Source organism: Cajanus cajan, chromosome 4, assembly GCF_000230855.2.
Source record: "Cajanus cajan strain Asha chromosome 4, NIPB_CcT2T_4, whole genome shotgun sequence".
NCBI lineage: Eukaryota > Viridiplantae > Streptophyta > Magnoliopsida > Fabales > Fabaceae > Cajanus > Cajanus cajan.
The window spans coordinates 54,577,397-54,599,405 of NC_138520.1; the positions used below are offsets into that span (position 1 = coordinate 54,577,397).

A 22,009-nucleotide genomic window follows, 5' to 3' on the forward strand; every position below is an offset into this window, starting at 1 on the left:
ATAGAAGCACGATCTTGTTGATAATGAAGCACAATCATGCTTAACGGCGATGAAGTTTGTAAACTATGCCATTGCATACAGAGCGGTGATGAAAGCCAAAAAACCATAAACAGAGATGAAAAATCCATGCAGATATGAAAAAGAAACAAATGTAACAAAAAGGTAAAATACGTCTGTGTGTAATCGAAAGGGAGAAGAGAGGAAAAAATGTAGAAGTTTTTCAAAGTGACACTACTACAAAAGGAGTAATCTAAGTCGCTCAATCTAAGTCGATTTATTAAAAACCGATGTAAAATAAGATGCGGTGACATTTTTGTAAATAAAAGGAATGTAATCTACGACGGTTTACACAATACCCGTTGTAGAATAGTCTACACAAATATATCTACGACTGTTTATAATAAAACCGACTTAGATGTTAAAGTAATCTACATCAGTTTTTATGTTAAACTGACTTAGATGGAGACCCAAACATAATCTCGCGCGCGTTCTCTCTCAATTCATGCGAGCCCTTCAGTTTCCTAGCCACATTCTCTCTGGCCTCCACCTCCTCCGCCCTGCACTCCTGCGCCCGCCACTTAACCTCCCTTCTTTCAACATTCTCTCCTTTTCTCTTTCTCTTTCTCTCGCAGGACGTTGCCCCTTCGGCTCACTTCCTCCGCCCCAATCGGTACCTCACCGCTCTCAAGCTCGATTCTGCCATCGTCTGTGTGCAGCCGTCGGAGAAAACGGAGAACCTTAGCCACTGCAAAGAGAACCTTGCGTTTCGTCTTGCGGAGGTGTTCCCATGACTTTGCTCTGTTTTATTCTTTGTTTGAGACTCTTCTGGCCTTTTCTTCTTCTTTGTTCTTTGTTCTCTGTTTTCCCTAAACCCTAAACATTAACAGTATGTTTGGGTTGGAGTTGAACTACCAGAAACTAGGGCTTATTTTATACTATTTTGGGACTTGATGATGATGAGAATCTCTCAGCTAATCAATTAAATGCTTCATAGTTTTTGCATCATTTGTCTATCTCTATTAAAGTATGAGAATTTGGGGTGTTACATGTAGGTAACTGTGTTCTGCTCCTGGCGGTTATATTCACTGTCCTTGTGTTGACTAATCATATCAACAGCATATTGTCTTCTTCTCTGCTGACTTTATTGCTATCCATTTCTCTTTTCTGCTTCTAAGAAGTCAAGTTCTTTTGTTTCTTTTGTTTCTTTTTTTTTCTTTCATTTTTTCTTCTCCATGCTTCTATAAATATTGTTTATATTGTGCAAGGATGCCTTGATCTTCCTGTGTTTTCTCTGCTTTGCTTGGTGTGGTTTTGTGTTATATGTTAATTTGAATCTTGGAGTATAGATGTGATTTATTGACCTTGTTGCCTCCTGTTTTTGTCTATTTTTTCCCTTTTTTTTATAATTCTTTGGGAAGGAACTCATGTTTATAAATATAATTATAACTGGCACATGCATGTCAGCTATTGCAACTCCTTCGTACTGAGTTTAATTTATACTGATAAAGAAAAACTGACGCATGTGTGTTTCCCTGCACTTGTCAAACTATTTTTCAATCCTTTCTTGGCGTGTGAATGTGAATATTTGTTGGAGCTTGTCGATTATAAATGTATCTCTGTATATCTGACTGAGCTAATGCTCATCTCGTTTTAAGGTTTTCTTACTTTCTAGTTTCTTCAATTTGCCAGCCAAACAAGAATGTAGTTTTGTTCTTTAATTGCAAGTTACAAGTTTTCTTTTGATTATTTCTTTTGTAAAAGGATTCTTCAGAGCTGGTTTAAATTTGTTTTACCATGTTGGTTCGTTTAAATCACTCAGTAAAAGTGAGATTATCATGTTTCAATCATGGAGTTATTAACAAAATATGTATTGCTTGTGTGGGTTTATTAGTCAATCACATAATGGTAATTATTATCATGCACAACAACCCAATGACTGGTTTAAACATTTTATGATTGACTAGTTATCAGGATAACAAATTAATTTACCAATGCATATCGGTGCCCTTATATTTATAATTAATGGATTGTTACATCATAAAGCTGTTACTTTTATAAGTATTTGATTTTATTTGGGATTGCAATTGTAACCAACCAGGCTTTCCAAGGCCTTTTGATTTGATGGATTGAGTCGTAGTATGTTCTGACCAATTCGTATTATATCTTTCTTTCGTAGGAATTTCATTCTGTGTTTTACAGTTTCACAATTCACAGTGATATTCTTTCTCTCACCACAAGTTAAGAAGGTTTTTTTTAGTTCTTAAGCTTTTTTATCAGTGTAATTTTGTGAAGGAGCTGTTATGCTAATGCTAACCAAAGAAAATCTAGTTTCACAATTTTGACTGCTACAACTCAATATACACTCAAAATAATGTACCTATGTCAGACTGTTAGGACAAAAATGCCTTCAATTTTAAGTCCAGATTTGTCCATGATAAGCCGAATTAGTTCTTCCCTCTTACTCATTTTCAAATTTATTGGCATAGTGATATGCTAGAGACTTAAAACCAATATTGTGCTCTCAGTAAAATCATTTGGTCTCAATAATTTCTGATTTGTGGTTATTGAGAGATCTAATAGTTTGATAACAAAAAAATCGGGTTCTCTTTACTAATAATAATAGTTTGATGCAGCACTTGGATTTTGAACCAGTTTAAACTGAACGGCCAGGGGAGTTAATTGCTTACTACAAAATTGCAAGTAAGAGTTTTCTTCGTGTTTTGCAAGGGGGAGGGGTTAAGTCATTTTGAAATTATAAGAGGGGATGCGAAGGGGATTCAACATGTAGCATCGACTTTGGCATTCTAAAACATCTTCCATCCTTGTAATGATAGTAAGAAAGAAATAATTTAGTCCTTAAGACATACCAGAAAAGAGACTTGAATATATCTTCCAATGGAGTGGTCGTCCTTGGTAAGAATAAAATTCTATATTATCATAACATATGTAGCAAGTTTAAGCAATACACAACTTATAAGAATAAATCATCTAATAATTGATTATAAAACAGTCTTCATCAAAATATTTGACCTGTATTTAGAAGACTAATATTCATGCAAGATCTCCATATAACTATTTCTCTCTTAACACTTAAATGGGTTCATTCATCTCTATCACTAAAAGTTGTTACTATGGATGTGGTGGCTTTCAATATAGAGACACCAACAAACACATAGCCTTCCAACACATGAAGTTAGCTGAACTGTTAAACTATGAAACTTGAAGATGTAAGTTATCATTCACAAAAAAAGAAAAATTTATGTACAGGAATCTGTAGCTGTGAGTCTGAGATAAACTGACAACATATTATCCAAAAGATAAAAATGCAAGTTAGGGATTGTAATTAGAGGTTACTCGCTCCAATTCTGAATATAAACAACAAAAAAATAATTCACTTATTTTTTGATATCAGTTGAATGATCTCATGTATTTACTTGTTAAAGAATTAGATGAGTTTTTATTTGATGAGTTTTTATTTGATGCCTGTTTATTCTCTTATTTTTTGAGTTACTATTTCAATCACTAAGTCTGCAATTGTAACACTAGGTATATACCGATGGAAATCCTTATGGAATAGCTGAGGGTATTGTTTTCAATATGCCATATCGATCAAAGGTGAGTTTGCTCACTGTGTTCATTTTATTTAATTTCTAAAAAGTTCTTTTGTTCCTCCTATGACAAGTTTTTATCCATTAGGGTGATGGTGATTATGAACTTGTCAAAGATGTTATATTTGATGACTACCTCCGAAAGCGAATAGCTAAGGTAAATATGAAAGTTCATACATTAATCTGGTAAAGACTGAAAAAGTTCTTTTTATCATTATATACAGTATAATTATTTTTCAAGCATATCAAATAAATGTTGTTATGATTATTAAATTTGCATTGTGTACCAGGACCAGGTGCCTGATTTATATATATAAAAAAAAACTTTATAAATGCAGTTTAACTTTTATCGACAGAGCCTAAGTTATTAAAATCTTGTGATACATGATATAAATCCCATAATCTGATACAGTTTAGCTACATATTGAATTGTATCATTAGATGAATCTCAATTGACTTTGAATTTTACAATACCTCCTTCTCTCCTATCTTTCTCTCCCGTTATTTTTTCTAGTATATAATCTTGGTCTTGTTTCTGATTCTATGTTGTTAATGTTAATCAGGATTCTCAGCAGACCAAGAATTTCAGTACCCTTCCCTGATCTCTCTAGAGATTACACTGTTCTCATTGGAGATTGGTACAAATCCAACCACACGGTAATTACACTTGTCACTTTCTGTTTTTCACATTTAGATATATAGCAGCTTTAATAAATTTAAACCCAATTTTGTCATAATTTTTTAGCCCTGACCAAAAACATCTTATATCCCCTCACTGTCTCTCTTCGTGGGCGTTTCCACATGTAGCAAAAGCTCCACGTCCATACCACTCGATAATAAAGTCTTGACACACACAATAATCTGTTTCTTTAATTTCAAATATTTATTTCCAGAAAAAACATAACAATAATTTGCCAAATCTTTTCCATAATAGAAATAAATATTTTCCAACGTGGAGATAATTTTTTGAAGGCAAATATGAGAGTAGTTTTTGGTAAGTGCATTTAAAATTTCATATTCATTTGTAATTATTTAGTACTTCATTAACGTACATTAAATTAATATATTATTCAAATATATATTAAAAAACATTCTGCAAAATCAAAATAAGATGTTGTCCTATTTTTCTATTTTTTACAAGAAATAAATGACAGGATATTTTACACAATTTTTTTATTTATAAAAGGTATATTATAAATTATTTCTCATATAAAGAGTGAAAGTAGTATATTAGTTGATGAATGCAGGATTTGTTTATAAGAAAAAATATAAAAAGGAAAAGGAAATAAAGTAGTGGCTTTGTCATGGTGTAAAGCATCCAATATGCGTTACGTGTAAGTGACTCTTTGTCGTGGCCAGATATATACTCTTATATATTCCGCAAATAATGACATATATTGACATCACTTTGTAGTGTATATTTTGTGTCATCTAATAATGACATATATTGACATTATTAAAAGATCCTTAAAATAAAGGAGTGGTTAGTATCTCCTTTTCTATAGACCTATCAAATAATTGTGGCCATGACAGGCAAAAGTCTGTATACCCCTTTTCTATAGTGTTGAACAAGGTGTATTTTAGGGATTGATCTTGGCATATTAAATAAATGTTAGATGTGGCATATTAACTATATCATGCATTTGTGATGTAGAATGGATCGTAGTTGGATGAATTCTAAAAGAATCACCAATGAGTATCAAAATGGGGTTGAACAATTTTTGGAATTTGCTCAACGAAATCAATCAGATTTGAGTGGGAAGTTTTATTGTCCTTGTGTTAACTGTTTAAATGGGAGGCGACGTACAATTGATGAAATACGGGACCATCTTATCTGTGATGGTTTTCTAACGAGTTATACAACATGGATATGGCATGGTGAACATAAAGAGATACAAACAGTGTCTCAAACTCAGCAAGATGATGAAGTAATGGATGACCAAATAGAGGACATGATTCGTGATGTGGGACAAGAGTCTTTTCAGCAAGCACATTCACATGTGTATGATGATTTAAAAAGTGACTCAGAGACACCTTTGTTTCCTGACTGTATAACCTTCACGCGATTATCAGCCGTGTTAAGATTGATGAATTTAAAGGCAAGAAATGGTTGGAGTGATAAAAGTTTCACAGAGTTGCTTCAGTTGTTGAAGCAAATGCTTCCAAAAGACAACACTTTGCCAGACCGTCACTATGAGGCGAAGAAGGTTTTGTGTCCCATGGGTTTACAATACAAGAAAATACATGCATGTCCTAATGATTGTATATTGTACAGGAAAGAGTTTGAAGCAGAGCACAAGTGTCCCCGCTGTGGGGTATCACGATATAAAGTAAAGGATGGTGGTGGTAATAATGATGAAGATATAGCAAATAAGGGGCCTCCAGCAAAGGTGTTATGGTATCTTCCAATCATTCCAAGGTTCAAGCGATTATTTGCTAATGAAAATGATGCAGTGAACCTTACATGGCATGCAAACAAGAGAAATTGTGATGGCTTGCTTCGCCATCCGGCTGATTCTCCACAATGGAAAAAAATTGATGCTTTGTTTCCAGATTTTGGTAGTGAGGCAAGAAACCTAAGGCTTGGTCTTGCGACAGATGGAATGAATCCTTTTGGTAACTTAAGCACCAACCACAGTTCATGGCCTGTTCTCCTTTCACTTTACAATTTACCTCCTTCGTTGTGCATGAAGAGAAAATATGTGATATTATGTATGATGATTGCCGGCCCAAAACAGCCGGGAAATGACATAGATGTTTACCTAAGTCCATTGATTGAGGACTTGAAAATGTTGTGGGAAGAAGGGGTTGACGTGTTTGATGGGTATCGACAACAAACTTTCAAGTTGCGTGCAATGATATTTTGTACTATTAATGATTTTCCAGCGTATGGGAACTTGAGCGGGTATAGTGTTAAAGGACATCACGCATGTCCTATATGTGAACAACAAACAAGCTACCTACAACTGAAGAATGGAAAGAAAACTGTTTACACTAGGCATCGAAAATTTCTCAAACCTTATCACCCATATCGGAGATTGAAAAAAGCTTTCAATGGGTGTCAAGAACATGAAATTGCACCGACACCCTTAACTGGTGAACAAGTTTATGATTTGGTGAAGGACATAAATGTTATCTTTGGAAAAACTCAAAAGAAGTCAAATGAGAAAAACTTGTGGAAGAAGAGATCAATATTTTTTAATCTTCCTTATTGGTGCCATCTAGATGTTAGACATTCTATAGATGTTAGACAATCTACAGCGGTTCTAAGCATCAACTGACTTAGATGTATATATGCACATCTAAGTCGGTTTTGAATAAAAACCGTCTTAGATGTGTATATATACATCTAAGTTAGTTTTTATAAAAACCGACTTAGATGTATGTGCACATCTAAGACAGTTTTGTAAAAACTGACTTAAATGTATAAGTACATCTAAGTCGGTTTTAAAAACCGACTTAGATGTATAAGTACATCTAAGTCAGTTTTTACGTAACCGACTTAGATATGATCATTCATCTACGACGGCCTTATCTAAGTCGGTTTTAAAACCGATGTAGATATGGCAAAATAACCGACTTAGAATACAATCCTTCTAGTAGTGTGAAGTTATATGGGGAGCTTCATTTGCAACCTATAGCTTGTGACCCTTTTAAAAATTATTTTCCCTTATGAAGCACGACCATGCATGTGTTAAGCACAATCGTGCTAGGCCAATAGTCACTTGATATGCATGGTAGTGCTAACTGGGAGCATAACCTTGCTTCTTTCTCGGTTTTTTTTTCCAGGTTGCCTCTTCAGCAACGCTTGTTTAAGGTCTCAAGTACGATAGTACAATGATTAGTTCATTTGTCCCTTTAAAGTCAACTACATAGTTAACCTATAATAGGCTATCCTCATAGTGTTTGACTCTGTTTTTGTTTATTTTAAATGTTGTCCTATCTTTCATGGACAACTCTAGTACCCCATAGGGAAATATTTGCACCAATGTAAAAGGCTCAATCTTTCTAGACTACAATTTACCTGGAAATAACTGTAGGTGGGAATTATAACAGAGAACTTTCTCCCCCAATTTAAATTTCCTGAGCTTGATGCGATTATCTTGCCATTTTTTTTGTCTTCTTTTGTACAACTTGGAATTTTCATATCCTCCAATTCGAATCTCATCCAACTCATTGTGAGAGTCTGTTACTACATGCAAGCTTAACATTAATGGTAAGATATTTAAGATCTTAAAGAGCTTTGTGTTCCAATTCAACAAGTAAGTGACAATTTTTTTTTCAAAGACTAGTTTGTAGGGAGACATGCCAATGAGAGTTTTGAAAGTTGTCCTGTAAGTCCACATTGCATAATCTAATTTAGTAGACCAATCCTTTCTATACACACCAACAGTTTTTCCTAATAGTGTGTTTGGATGAGGAATTTTACAAATTCAAGGAATTTTAAATTCTTAGTATTTGAATTATTGATTTCAATTTCTATCATTCTTAAAATATTTTGTTTGGATGAGTCAATTCAAATTTCTTAAATTTTAAATTGTTAGGTTGAATATGATAATTTGATTCCATCATAGTAAAATTGATTTTAAAAATATATTTATATGTTGAGATTTTTAAATTAAATTTTATAAAAATAAATATTAATCCATTTTTAAATATTTAAAAATTTTAAAAATTAATATTAGATAATATTTAAAAATTTTAAAAATTAATATAAGATAGTATTAAATAATTTTAAAAATATTTTTGAATATCTAATAATTAAAAGAATGAAGAGATAAGATAAAATATATAGGTGAAATAAGAAAAACAAATATGAGGAATTTCAAATTCTCCCATTTTTGGAAGAATTTGAAATTCTACTATTTTAAGAAATTTCACAAATGCTTGGATTTCAAATTCTTTGTAAATTCCTCATCCAAACAAAGCATTTCACCTCAAAGAATTTGAAATTCTTCAAATAAATAAATTACCCTATATAAATTTCTCATCCAAACACATCATAAACGTTCTTTTTAGCTCCATATTGGATATCTCTACTTGGCCACTAGTTTGAGGGTAATAAAAGATGACTACTTTATGAGTTATACCATATTTTTGTAATAAATTATCAAAATAATTTATTACAAAAATGCGTCATTTTATCACTTATTATTTCTGAGGGTGTCCCAAATTAAGAAGAAAAATTCTTTAAAAATTTAACTACACTTCGAGCATCATTAGTAGGTAAAGCCACAACCTTCACTTATTTAGACGCATAATACACAACAACCAAAATATATTTATATATAAAGGATATATGGAAAGGGTTCATGAAGTTCATTCCCCACAGATCAAATAATTCAACCACAAACATATTATTTAGAGACATCTCTTTGACACTTGGAAAGGGTACCAAAATGTTGAAAGTTGTAGGAAAAAGAAAGACACTAGAAGGGACTTAAATAGTGAAACTCTGAAACTCACACTCATTGCATAGCAATGAAATAATAACATTGCAATAAGGTGTGAGTTGAAGGTTTCAGAAAAATCATCATGAATAAATAAAAGTAAATCAGGGGGCATGTAGGTGAAATAAATATACTACAAACTAATGAGACACCTTCCTTAACCAACCAGACAATGCACCAGTTTCCTTCTCTATGAGTATAATATACATAACCTTAATTTTGTGTATTATCACTCCATGAGGATGGGTTGAAGACATACTATGTAGCCACAGTTACATATACATGTATCATGCAGAAACTAATATTATTTATTTTCCATGCTTTTTTGTCTAAAACTTGTCAAAAATGGTCAATTTATTATTTTGAAACATTTGGAATTGTTTAAAACCACACTATTTGGAAATGTCAACAGTTCGTTTGAATACAACACCAAGGTCAGTTCACTAATGATAAAAGGCCTAAAGCAAAATTTAAGATAAACTTTTGCATTTAAAATGAAAGAGTTATATGTTGTGCATTTTACTAATATATATTGCCTTTTTTGCTTTACAAAATGTAATAGCAAATAATTTTTGATTAGTGGGCTAAAGCTTGAACTTTAAAAGCTTTATCCTTGGGACAACCCTGTCAGATACCTTTACATTTTGGATAATCACTTAGTACAAAGTTTCACCAGAAGTAGTGACTAATATATGTCGAAGACCGTGAGCACATACAAGGTGATATTTTCCTTCCAACATAGTTTGTTAATTTCCATACTTAAGTTCATGATTTGAATCTTAAACAACTTGGTTAATAAATACAAATTGTTATCACTTGTGTCAACTATCAATGGTTTTTGTTATTGTAATAATATATGATTTAATTTATACCTTCTTAATTAATTATATGATTAAATATTATTTTGTCGTAATTATTTTTGTTTGAGAACTCTAAGGGTCAAGAGATCCTTGAGAGTTTAGTGGTTGGTGTGGTAGTTTTAAGTTAGAGTCTTTTGGCCTAACTCAAAGAAGGGTGTATATAATATTTTTCTTAAGACATGAACCTCATAAGCTCATGCTTTAAGAAAAGTAGAGAGAAGTTAAAGAGAAATTAAGACTATAGAGCCAAAACAGTTATTCCTTTCCTTATTTCCACTAATTCCATCTACACCTTTCCTACAACTAATCAAAGTTGATAGAGTCTAAAATTCAAGCTTTTGGGGTTGAGAATCTCAAGTCAAGAATTGTACAGAGTTCGTTTCCTTCTTCCTCATGTCTTTTATTTTCAAAACTAGAGGTAATGAAAGTTAGTGACTGATGAATTGTTGCTTTACACTACTTGTTTGATGAATTGCATGCATCAATTGTTGGCTGTTTGGATTGAATTAAAAGGGATTTTGAATTTCTTGAATTTTTAGGTTCTCTGGTTTTCTAAAGAAAATTGGATGATTCTTGGAAATCCATGATTGCATGTACTATTTTGAGTTTGTTTGGAGTTTCTTATAATGTATATATGATATATTTTTTTTTATTTCATGTTGGTGGTGTGACTTGCATGTTTGAGTCATTTTGATGATTCTCCTATGTGCAAAAATCATCATGGCATCGGGCAATTCTTCATGGCATCAAGCGTGGATCAAGTTAGGGGTTATCTATCTTGACTATGTTGATTATAGTATTAATAGCGTCAGATGTGAGTCAATAAGGAGCTCTCTACCTTAGTCACACCAGATGGGGTAATGAAATGCATTGGGTGTGATTGCTTGAGGAACTCTCTACCTTGGTAATGTCAAGTGAGCATGATTAAGTTTATGGCTCTCTGTCTAAATGATGTCGAGCATAAGTTTAGTGATGTTGAGCATGAATTAAGCTAAGGCTCTCTGCGTACCTGAATGGGGTCAAACATGGGTTTATCCACACCAAGCATGATTGACACAAAGGCCTTGTACCTCATTCATGCAGGTATAGGTGGTTTGGCGCCAAGCATTGGTGAGTTAGAGGCTCTATGCCTCAATTATGGCACCGGGCATGCGAAGAATGGTGTCAAGCATGGTTTGTTAGACAAAAAATTGATGGTTATTTGTCTAAGTGTTGGAAATATTTGAAGTGTATTTCTTACTTTTATACAATATGATGTTGTATGATTATGGTTCACTATGCATTGATCTAGGATGATGTGTGATGTTTTGAGTTGATAATTGATTGGAGTTGAGTAAGTGGTGAAGTTGTTTAGACATGTGGTATTATGATACGTGTCTCAATTGAGATACATAAAAACTAGAAGTGAATAAAATATTTTATAAATTAAAATATTTATCTATAGAATATAAGTTATGGTGCTTAAAGCGGCCAAAGTTGACAACCCTTTAGTGAGCTGTTGGCTTCTGAATGAGAAAATGTCCTAAGTTGTCTCCTTCAGATTTTTTGTGGAACGATATGGAAGCTAGGTTGAGGCATATGTACATAGAGTGACCAAATGAGTAGGTGTGAAGTCAAGAGTTTATATCATTAACTGATTACTTGTTAAAAGAATTATTAAATATTATTACATAATATTTTATTTATTAATATAAAATATTATTAAACTAGTAGCAACAAAAACATAACAGAGTTAAAAAAATAAAATAATATCTAATGTTTTAAGTGAAATATTGTTAAAATCTGTTTCATTATTATTTTGATTGGGAATGAAAAAAAAAAGGAAGGATAAAATTAAAAATGACATCAAATTAGTTTTAAATATGAGAGTTAATGTTATTTATTATTATTTACTCTCTCACATAATAAATATATTAAAAAAAATATTGAATAATGAATTTTAATAATTGTTAAAGTGTATCTCAGGCACACATTAAAAAAAAAACCCGATAACTAATTTAGGACTATTTTTATTTGTTTTCCTCCCATGCTTACCTTATTAGTATGCAAACTTAAAAGCTTTAGATTGCGATGTGTAGCTTTTCACTGGGATGCGTGAGTAAGGTATTTTTCTGAAAGGGAACCCTGTAAAAGGTTGGTTTCTGCTCTCTACCTTTTGATTGTTATTGTTAATTGAGTTTGGAAATTGGATGCATATGCCTTGAAATTTTATAGTATCATCACAAACTGAACTAATGAGTCCTCTTCTTGTAATGGTATGTCAAGTCTGTTAGAATTGATTATGTGAAAGTTGGTACTTATCTTTTTCTTTGGATCAATATAATGTATTTTATTCCACTCCTTCCCCTTATTATGCATTATTGAAACATTAAGTTGGGACAATAAATTGTTGTCACAAGCCAATAAATGAATTATGTTGATGCAAGCTTGAAACTGGATTAGAACCTTGGGAGCTTCTTAGGAGCTGAGAGTGAGAGCATCAGTCCCATGATCATAGTAGTGAAGTTTCTCAACCTTAGCATTCAGTCTTCTGGTATAACTGTTTACTTTGGACTCGCTTTTGCTGCAAGTGAGGTTAGGAACTATCCCTTTTATATATACTCCATCTTTTCACGGTACTTTGTTTAATATTTCTAATTTTAATGTTCTCCTAAAATTTCTGCACGTTTCAATGCAGTTTTTCACTTCAAATGGTTTTCCTTGTCCTCCTTTCATGATTCCATCTGATCATTTACTAAAAACCATTAACAAGGATTTCGATCAGGTAACTAAGTTGACCATGCAGTCCATGCTTACAGGGAATTGATGCTTTATTCGTATTTCAATTTTTCTACACTGCAAAATACTGGAACATATAATTGTAGTCAATAAAACTCATAAAAATCTGATTGAAATACTTTTTTATTTTATCAGGACTTTGAGTTGAATTTAGACGAGAATATAGTATTTATATTCAGAGACGAGAACTATCTCTTCCACTTTAGGCCAGCTATATATCAAAGCTATCTCTTTCTTTTTTGTAATAAAAAAAATGTTGTAAGGGATGATCAAATATTTTCAGTTCTCATTTTTCACACGCATAGGAGAGGCAAATCAACAAATTTAAACTATAACATGCTCATAAAATCCATTCTCATATGCACAATTCTAACACCCTGTGCTTGTTCCTTTGGAAGAGTTGAGAACATTCTTATATATAAAGGTTCAACACTTTAAGTTATTCAAGCAATATGGGATTTCTTCTATGGAAATAACATGCATATGCAACAAGAAAACAAGAGAATTATACTTCTCAATACATTGGTTCTCCAACACTGTGCTCCCCTTCTCTACCTCTCTGTTTTTAATATATTATCAGTGAATTAAAAGTTATTTTAAATATAATTGAATATAATTTTAAATATTATATTTATCTACATGCTAGTAGAACCTTTCCGGTGCTTTAAAATGCGGACCAGTCTGGACATGGTAAGGTAAAGCTCATGAGAAATTTTGAGTTATTTGAAACAAAATGTGAAAGCTAAAGCTAAAATATGTCTATTCATATCCAAATTTTTGAATCGATTATTTTGGGGAATAATAAACATTAAAAAAAAAAACGTAGAGTTTGCATTCAATATGAAACATTTCACTGTATGGAATTTAAAATATTTGAATTTAGCATAGATAATAATCTGGAGCTACTTTGGTATTTAATGGCGTGTTGTACAAATTTTGATGACATAAATATTAGTTTTCATTATAGAAATATTAGTTTTATTTTATTATTTATCTTTTTGAACTAATATTTTTACTTTGTTTTTTGTAGGTGGTACAATGTTTATTTTGGCCTATAAGGAGGAAGCGTATTACACTTTGGTTTAAATGATCCAATATATTTAACATAAAATTACATTCAACTTAACTGGATATCATTTACTGTAAGTTTAGACAGAGATGAATTATATGAAAGAGAAAATTGATTGAACAATTCGAATTGTATAAAATATATAATATAATATAAATATTAAGTAATACAATAAAATTTTATTGTTCACATCATATATAATAGTAATCAATTTATTTATATGTATATATTACATATAATAATATAATTGTTATTTTTTTTAAAAAATTGCAGAAAAATTATTTGTGAAATTTCTTACGAATTTAATAAAAATCATAGGAAATATACCCGCGAAGTTTGAAATTCACGTGAAAAATTACCTCAAAATTTCTATTGCTTTTAAATCTGCAGGAAATTTATCTGCGGGTTTTGTTTTTACAAGTTTTAGATCTGTGGAAAACTTTCTTGGAAAAGTATTCGTAAAAACGTTTTCTGTGATGAAAAAAATTTACAGGAAAATCCACAGAATATTTTCTACAGATTTAAAATCTATAAAAACTCATTATCTACAAAGTAATTACATGGGGATTAAAATTTGCAGAAAAAATTGTTGAAAATGTGTTTTTATAAGAAAAATTTTATGCAAAATTTATAAGAAAATTCTCATGTAATTAGAGAAATTCTAATAGTAATAAAATATTTATATTAAATTTTCTAAAACAAATAAATAATAAATTTATATAAATATATTGAAATATTTGAAAAAATCTAAAAATGTATTTGATAGTTTTTTTAATTCTTAAGAAATTCACCTATGAAGTTTCTTTCAAATTTGAAATTCACAAGAAATTTACCAAAATTCATATGAAAATTAACTGCAATGTCTTTTTAGAATTTCAAATTCTCAAATTACCTACAAATAAGGAACTCACAAGAAACTTTTTACAATAATTTCTAAGATGTTTTTGCAAAAAAAATTCTTGAAAAAAAATATCTGTAGGAAAGTTTAAAAATCGCAAAAACATTATCCACAAAATAATTATTTGGGATAAAAATCTGCTAAAATGAATTTATCATGTTTTTTACGAATTTTTACACAACCTACGTGAAAAGTCCCATGTAAAAAAAAATAAATTCTAGTAATGAATATACCGCTTTATTACATGCCTCTAAATTTAGTTTACAATACTTCCCTAATTGCATTTCTTCTCCGTGGTGAAATATAGAAACCTCAACAACTCAAATGCTAGGAAACTTTGAAGAATAGAGTTCCTCCTCAAGGCAAATCATCTACAAGAAGTCGTTTGTTGGTAGTCAGTTGTTCCCACCATTAAATATACACAAAATCCATGCCATCTGTAAACAGGTTGAATAAATTTATTGAAGAATAGATCGAATAAATAGAAGGAAAAAAAAATGGAATGTTTCCATCACTCTCCTACGTAATGTCATTTGGATCGTTGATGTAAGTTTAATTAAGTCCGGTCCCAAGTCTTTCATCTCCTTGTGGTCCTTACTTGTTGACATAATTAATTAAATGTTTAGATTTCTACAAACTGTGTTAGATGCATACCATTTATCTATTAAATAAATTAACCTTTATTGGGTCTGTAAAGAATAAAAAAAATAGATCCAGCGTGATGAGTGTTTTTTTTAAGAATGTATATATGTATACATTATGTATAAAACTGACTTATTTGCAAGAGTTTCAAGATATATCCCCGACAAGCTACATAATTCTCATTTCTTTCTAATTTTTCGTACATTAGAATGCTATTTTCTTTCGACCTCGAGGAGAATGTCTTCACCCAAAATATGCTCCCTAGGAGAAACGGACAGGAAATAAGTAAACACTTGTTTTCGTAATTAATTAAACAGCCCTGTCACCAAGTTTACACAAAGCACTAAAAAAAACACAGTAAATATATATATTTTTTAATTAAAAAAAAACGCAGAAAAAAACATAACTCATGAAACCACATATCTCACGAGAAATTATTAAGTAAATGTCTATGATACCAATGAATCACTACAAGACATTCATGTTGAAGCAGCAGCAGCAGCAGCGAAGGGAGTAAAACGTGGAACAGGCCTGCACTTGAGAGGGTTGGCCAAGAACACAGTGACCCTCCCTTCCTCCGTCATGTCAACCTCGTGGCTCTTGCCGTCGTTGACGACCCAGTCGAAGCACTGGACCAAGCTGGCGAGCGTGGCCTGCATGACGAGCAAGGCCAGCGAGGCGCCGGGGCAGCTTCTCCGGCCGCTGCCGAAGGGCAGCAGCTGGTAGTACTGTCCCCGGACGTCCATTCTGGCCTTGCCAGGGTCGTCAGCAAGCAAGAACCTCTCGGGGTTGTACTCGAGAGGCTTGTCCCAGTAGCTTTTGTCTCTCCCTATGGCCCACGTGCTGATCATGATGGTGGAGTTGGCGGGAATGTCGTAGCCGTCCACTTGGCACGCTCGCATGGCTTCCCTCGCGAAGATTGGGGTGGGTGGGTGCAGCCTTAGGGTTTCCTTCACCACTGCTTGCAGGTACGGTAGCTTCGGAATGTCTGATTCTTTCACCAGCCTTGTGTTGCCCACAACTGCGTCGATCTCTTCTCTTGCTTTCTTGAATACGTGTGGGTTCCTCACCAGCTCCGCTAGTGACCACTCCAGAACGCTTGCGGGGCCGTTTGTGCCGGCTATGAACATGTCCTGTCCAATTAACACCATGTTATTAGTGTATATTTAATAATATTATATTTTATATTCTATAATTTTATTATTTTTTATTTTATATTTATGTTTTGTTATATATATATATATATATATAAAGGTAAAGGAAGAGAGACGTTGAAGTCTATCTAAATTTATTCTATTTAATAATTTATATTTTATATAAATTTTAATAATTTAATAGTTAAATTTAAAAATTTTAACTTATAAATTAAGTTAACAAATTTTTTAAAAAATTTTAAAATTATTTAATATTTTATTTTATTAATTTAAATCGACAGATAATTATAAAATTATTTTATATATTTATTATTTTGAATTAAAAGTTTATTTAAAAACAATCTTAGAAATAAAAAATAATTTAGAACTAACGTGAAAATACTCCTTATTTTTGGTACAATCAGATTCTGATCGTTGAAATAATGCTATGCTGCATAAATTTTAGACGGGAATAATTACAACTACAAGTAAAACTTGGTTAATCATGTTGGGGATGATCTCATGGCTGATTTTTTTTCTTATTATATTTTATTAAAATTATAAAGCTTATAAAATGGAGAGAATCTATATGGAGAGAATTTAAGGGTTTTAGTTATATTTTATAATTAATGGTTGGATAAGTTTCCGTTAATGATGTTCTCTCTCCTCTGTATTTTGCATGATATTCCTGACCCAATTTAATTATTAGCCTAAATTAATTAACATTGATCTCGTGTATCTTTGTCTGCATAGTTCCCAATATTTACTTAGGCTTATTAAGTTATTAACATATCCAACGAAGCAACCTACATAAATTCCGAACTTTAATATTTTATATTTTCATGTAATGACATCATTTTATTATTTTAAGCAATCTAGCCAGCTTTTTTTTTTTTTTTTTTTTTTTTTTTTTTGTCTTCAAACTAACAACTCGATCTAAACAAAATTCTTGAATGAAGCGCTAAACCCCACAATCAACCCTACGTACTCTTTTATACACATAACTTTAATTTAATATATTTTTATTTCAACTATTTAAATAATAATTCTATCTACATAAATTTTTTACTTCAAAAATTAAAATGTACAAAAGGATAAACGTTAAATAAATATATACTAATATTTTAATACCTAAAATGAAATGAACTCTAATAATAGAAAATTGAGTGTTATTACGATACTCTAAGTGTATTTCCTTTTATCATCGAGTTACATGTTTACATTAATATGATTTTTCTCTTCAGATTTCAATCACTTTCTTGTGTCATTAATTCTTGAAATTAAGAAATTATCAAATAAGTACATAAAATATCAAATAAGTTCTTAAATTTAATGTTTTTTTTTTTTTTTGTCATTTTTGTCTTTGAATACATCAATATTATCATTTTAGTTACATTTTTTTTTTGAGTTTTTGAATGTTATGATTGTGAATTTGACCTTCCTATGACATATTTCACAAAATCTTAATTAGTTTCGAGAATGAATATGATAATATCTTTAAAATTTACCAATGACAATTTGGGTATTTACCTCAATCCTTTAGAGATACCCTTACTATGCTAGCTACGAAAGAAAAACATGCATATTTAGATAAACTTCTCTATAAACATTTATATAAGAGAAACATAAGAAGAAAAATCATAATAAATTTTTCGATCAATTAAAACTAATTTATATGCATGAGTTAAAAGTAAGTTTTTCAAAAAATTAATAAGAGATAGCTTTTACAAAATTATTTATGTATAAACGAATTTTAGTTTTTGGAAGAAAAAAAATCTTCTTGAAGTAATTTTGAAGAAATCACTACAAGAAAATTGTCATATAGTGATACACACGTGACACAATAGGTGTTACTAAAAATTACTTTTCCCCGCACAATAAATATAATATAAGTTAGTATATTGTTAAAAAGTATAGGTATAGACTATAGTAACACAAAATATGTTGTTAAATCTTATTCAAAATTAACATTAAAATTACATGTAGCTATATGTCAAATAGGTATATATTTATGTATATTATATCTATAGTGACACTTTTTGTATGTTATTATATGGAACATTTTTTGTAGTGAATGTCTCATAGAAATCCAATATTCCTTAATGCAAACAAAAAGAATAATAATAAAAATAAATTAAAAAAAAAAAAAAAAAAAAAAAAACACATACCAGGGCAAAGGCTTTAGCACTCTCTCTGGTGAGTTTATTGTCCGTGCCCTCAACTTCAATAAGGTCCAACAAAATATCAAAAAGGTCCTTCTTCCTATCACTATGCTTACCCTCCTTTGCCCTAGCCTCTTCATGCTCCTTCAACACCTTCTCCATCATCATATCCACCCTGTGGTGCGTGTCCATGTTCTTCTTCCCAAACCCTTGCAGATCGAAAGGCCTCATGAACCCAAACACATCCCCCAAATTAAACGCCCCAAGCAACTCTCCCACCTCCCTCACTACCTTCCTCAGCTGCGCCACCTCGTCGTCACCACCATTGCTCTTCTTACCCATAATCATCCTCGTGATGATGTTGTTTGTGTGCCTTATGAGCTCCGGCCGCATTTCGACCGCCTTTCCGGCGGTCGAAATCTGCAAAATGGTCCTCAAGAAGGCCTCAATTTCACTCTCTCGAATACTCACAAAGTGTTCGAGAGTCTTCCCACTAAGAAGCTCTGTCATGCAGAGCTTCTTGAGAAACCGCCAGTAGGTTCCGTACGGGATGAAAAAGTAATCGGCGGCGCCGTACGTGAGGCTCTCGCTCGCAATCATCAGCGGGCGATTGCAGAAGGCCTCTTCGGAGGTTTTGAGGATCTGCTTCGCGGATTCCGCTGATGATGCCACAACCACGTGCTTGGACCCGATCATCACGTGGATCAAAGGGCCATGGCGCAGGGAGAGTTTGTAGAGTGCTTGGTGAAGGAGAGAACGGAGATAAGGTGCGTGTCCAACGAGTGGAAACGAAATTGGAGGGCCAGGGGGGAGTCTCAAGCATTGCGATTTTTTTAAGATGGATTTGATCAAAATGATTGATACGAACCATAGCAAGAACAGCACAAGGTAGCCTTGGATGTCTAGCATGGTGCAGTGTTGTTGGGGACCGACAAACACGGTTGGTGTTTAATGTTTAAACTATAAATGACTCAATCTATGTTAGCGTGACCGGGTTTAAATAATGCTGAGACCTAAATAGAAGTGAAGAGTGATGTGTCAAAGACACTCACGAATGGGGTTCGTTCGGAATTTACGCGGCTCGTGTAGGTTATTATTTGTGCGATCCTCGTGGTCTTTATTATATATTTTTATATATGTGTTTCGCGTTCCTCGCGCTTCATATTTTATTAGGAGCTGATTCTGTAGCATAAAAATGGAAGGGTTTTAGTAACTCAAATTATGTGGATAAATAAACTCAAACAACAAATTCCAAGCAACAGAAATTTCAAATTAGAAATTAGTATAAAATTAATAAAAAGACTATTTCAGAAAATATAATTAAAATTTTAATTCTCATAACAAATTTTGTTTACATGTGATAAAATTACAAAATTTAAAAATAAAAGGTTGTAATAATACCATAAAAACATTAAAATAAAAAAAGAAAAATAATAAATAACATAACTAAAAAACTAATTTATGCTATAAATTTAAAAAATTAAAATCAAAGAAAAACTAAAACGTATTAACAAAATATTAATATTAAACTATTTAATTATAATAGATGCTACAGTAAGATAAAATATTAAAAAAATATATAAAGATTAGAAAATTTTATAAAAACAAATTATTAAAAATACTAAATTAAGATAAAAATGAAAATAAGTAACTACAATAAAAAATAAATAAATAAATAAAAACGTTAGATTGTTTTGGTATCCCTCAATTATAACCGGTACTATAGAATTTTCCATTTTATTAACGAAAAACCGTCATTTTGGAAAGAATTTATGTATACTTGAGATGGCTAAGGATACGCTATTTATTATTATTATTATTATTATTATTTTATCTAGCTATACGTGTATATAATGAAAATTTTCTATTTTGGCGTACGGTTTATTTGAGATTATTTTAACTTTTCTAATAAAAATAAAAAAAAATGTTAAATAGAAATTATAAAAGAATTACAAATTTTTTTGTACATAATAATTATCAACTATTCTATTATAATTAGCGCAAGTAATTTTACATAGGCATGGAGTACCTCTTTCTCTCCTAAGTTAAAATATGCTACTATATTATTGGACGTCCATACCTAAGATCATGCAGCATTGCACCCACAAAATATGTCACGTATTTTTATATTATTGAAAAAGAAGACATTGTGAGGTCTCCCTTTAAATGCACACATGCTAGTGGGAGGAATGCGTAATTATTATAATTTCATAATTTTTTTATGGATAAAACTTTTAAATAATAAACTTTTATGATCTTTACTAATTATTATCATAATTTTTTTATCAAGATTAAAATTATCAAAAATAATGTGTACACTAGAATAGGAAATTTTTTTAACATAAAAATATAAATTTTACATTAAAGAGTATTTTAATAATATATATATATATATATATATATATATAAACTTTCAATCTAATAATTGAATTTATAAAATTTATAATTAATATAATTATTAAATAGTATAATATTTAATATAATCATAAGTTTATATATATATATATATATATATATGTGTGTGTGTAAAAACCGGCCATACGAAACAAACAAGAAAGTTTTTTAAGTGACCACAACCACAAGAATGTGTTCACAATTTTTTAAGAGATAAGTGTACGGTAATTAAAATAAGTAATATCTAAAAGAGGAATGTTAGTATTACATTTTGTAATATTTTTTTCGTCATCCAAGTGTTCACAATTTTCTAAGAGATAAGTGTGTGTTGATTAAAATAATAGTAATATTTTATTAGGAAAATGATAGCATTATAACCTCATTCTCTCAATAATTGTAGTTGAATAATTAATGAATGAGCTAATTAGGAAAAAATAATTAATATTTCATTGAAAAGTAACAACATTAATTATTTTGAGAAATTTTTAAATGTTAAAGTTACAATTAAATTGAGTTGCAGGGAATAATTATTTTTATCCTACCATGAATATCTACCAATCTACTAAGAGACTAACTTCACGCGCAATAATATGAGTGTTGTTGATCCGAAAAGTTTTTGCACAAGGCAGTAGTCAAATATGGGTTTAACATACTAATTAAAATTGTCCCACGTCATATGAGCCCATGGTGCCTAAATCACTATGCCAACAATTAGATTAAAAGACGATCTAGGATCCATAAAAAGTTATTTTTTAATATTAATAAATGAATGTTTTTGACATAAAAAGATCAAATGTCAAAAATAATAGTAGGCAAAGACGATATTAAATGTATAATAGCTTTTCAGGTTGAACACTTTGTCTATCGAAGACGAATACTTTGAATATCCTATTTAATTTACTATGTTTTAGGTTTCTATCATGTGCTTTTATATTATTTATCAACAAATCAAAGGAATAAAAATTTCTCAATACTCACAACACACAAAAGGGATAAGGTTTTATTTTTCATCAGA

General features: G+C 31.1%; 2 protein-coding genes across 13 annotated transcripts; one reads left to right on the forward strand and one right to left on the reverse strand.

Annotated features, from left to right (window-relative positions):
* Positions 1-376: 376 nt before the first annotated feature.
* On the forward strand, positions 377-13,959 carry LOC109804077 (uncharacterized). Of its 10 annotated transcripts, none has more exons than XM_083072599.1 (9): positions 377-779; positions 2,177-2,246; positions 2,634-2,700; positions 3,547-3,615; positions 3,697-3,765; positions 4,172-4,265; positions 5,263-12,492; positions 12,596-12,682; positions 13,727-13,959. In XM_083072599.1, the coding sequence occupies exon 7, from the start codon at positions 5,264-5,266 to the stop codon at positions 6,887-6,889; it is 1,626 nt and encodes a 541-aa protein (XP_082928725.1). In that variant the 5' UTR covers positions 377-779; positions 2,177-2,246; positions 2,634-2,700; positions 3,547-3,615; positions 3,697-3,765; positions 4,172-4,265; position 5,263; the 3' UTR covers positions 6,890-12,492; positions 12,596-12,682; positions 13,727-13,959. The 10 variants fall into 10 exon arrangements, 8 of the variants coding, with proteins under 8 accessions (XP_082928725.1, XP_082928726.1, XP_082928727.1 ...); XM_083072600.1 differs by having other exon boundaries at positions 2,177-2,237; XM_083072601.1 differs by lacking the exon at positions 2,634-2,700.
* A 790-nt stretch (positions 13,960-14,749) lies between these two features.
* On the reverse strand, positions 14,750-19,592 carry LOC109793235 (beta-amyrin 24-hydroxylase). 3 transcript variants are annotated; one of them, XM_083072607.1, is made up of 3 exons: positions 18,607-19,592; positions 15,764-16,438; positions 14,750-15,100 (listed from the first exon to the last, which is right to left on the reverse strand). In XM_083072607.1, exons 1-2 carry the CDS (start codon positions 19,507-19,509, stop codon positions 15,785-15,787), a joined length of 1,557 nt encoding a protein of 518 aa, XP_082928733.1. In that variant the 5' UTR covers positions 19,510-19,592; the 3' UTR covers positions 14,750-15,100; positions 15,764-15,784. The 3 variants fall into 3 exon arrangements, with proteins under 3 accessions (XP_082928733.1, XP_082928732.1, XP_082928731.1); XM_083072606.1 differs by lacking the exon at positions 14,750-15,100 and adding an exon at positions 15,461-15,566; XM_083072605.1 differs by lacking the exon at positions 14,750-15,100 and having other exon boundaries at positions 15,461-16,438; positions 18,607-19,591.
* Positions 19,593-22,009: the final 2,417 nt, after the last annotated feature.

What these genes read in the sequence shown, in the direction of transcription:
- LOC109804077 (XM_083072599.1), top strand. Translation starts at nt 5,264, where the DNA reads ATGGATCGTAGTTGGATGAATTCTAAAAGAATCACCAATGAGTATCAA.
- LOC109793235 (XM_083072607.1), bottom strand. Translation starts at nt 19,509, where the DNA reads ATGCTAGACATCCAAGGCTACCTTGTGCTGTTCTTGCTATGGTTCGTA. An exon ending in GTGCTAAAGCCTTTGCCCTG is followed by an intron (nt 16,439 to 18,606) that starts GTATGTGTTTTT and finishes TTAATTGGACAG; the next exon opens with GACATGTTCATAGCCGGCAC.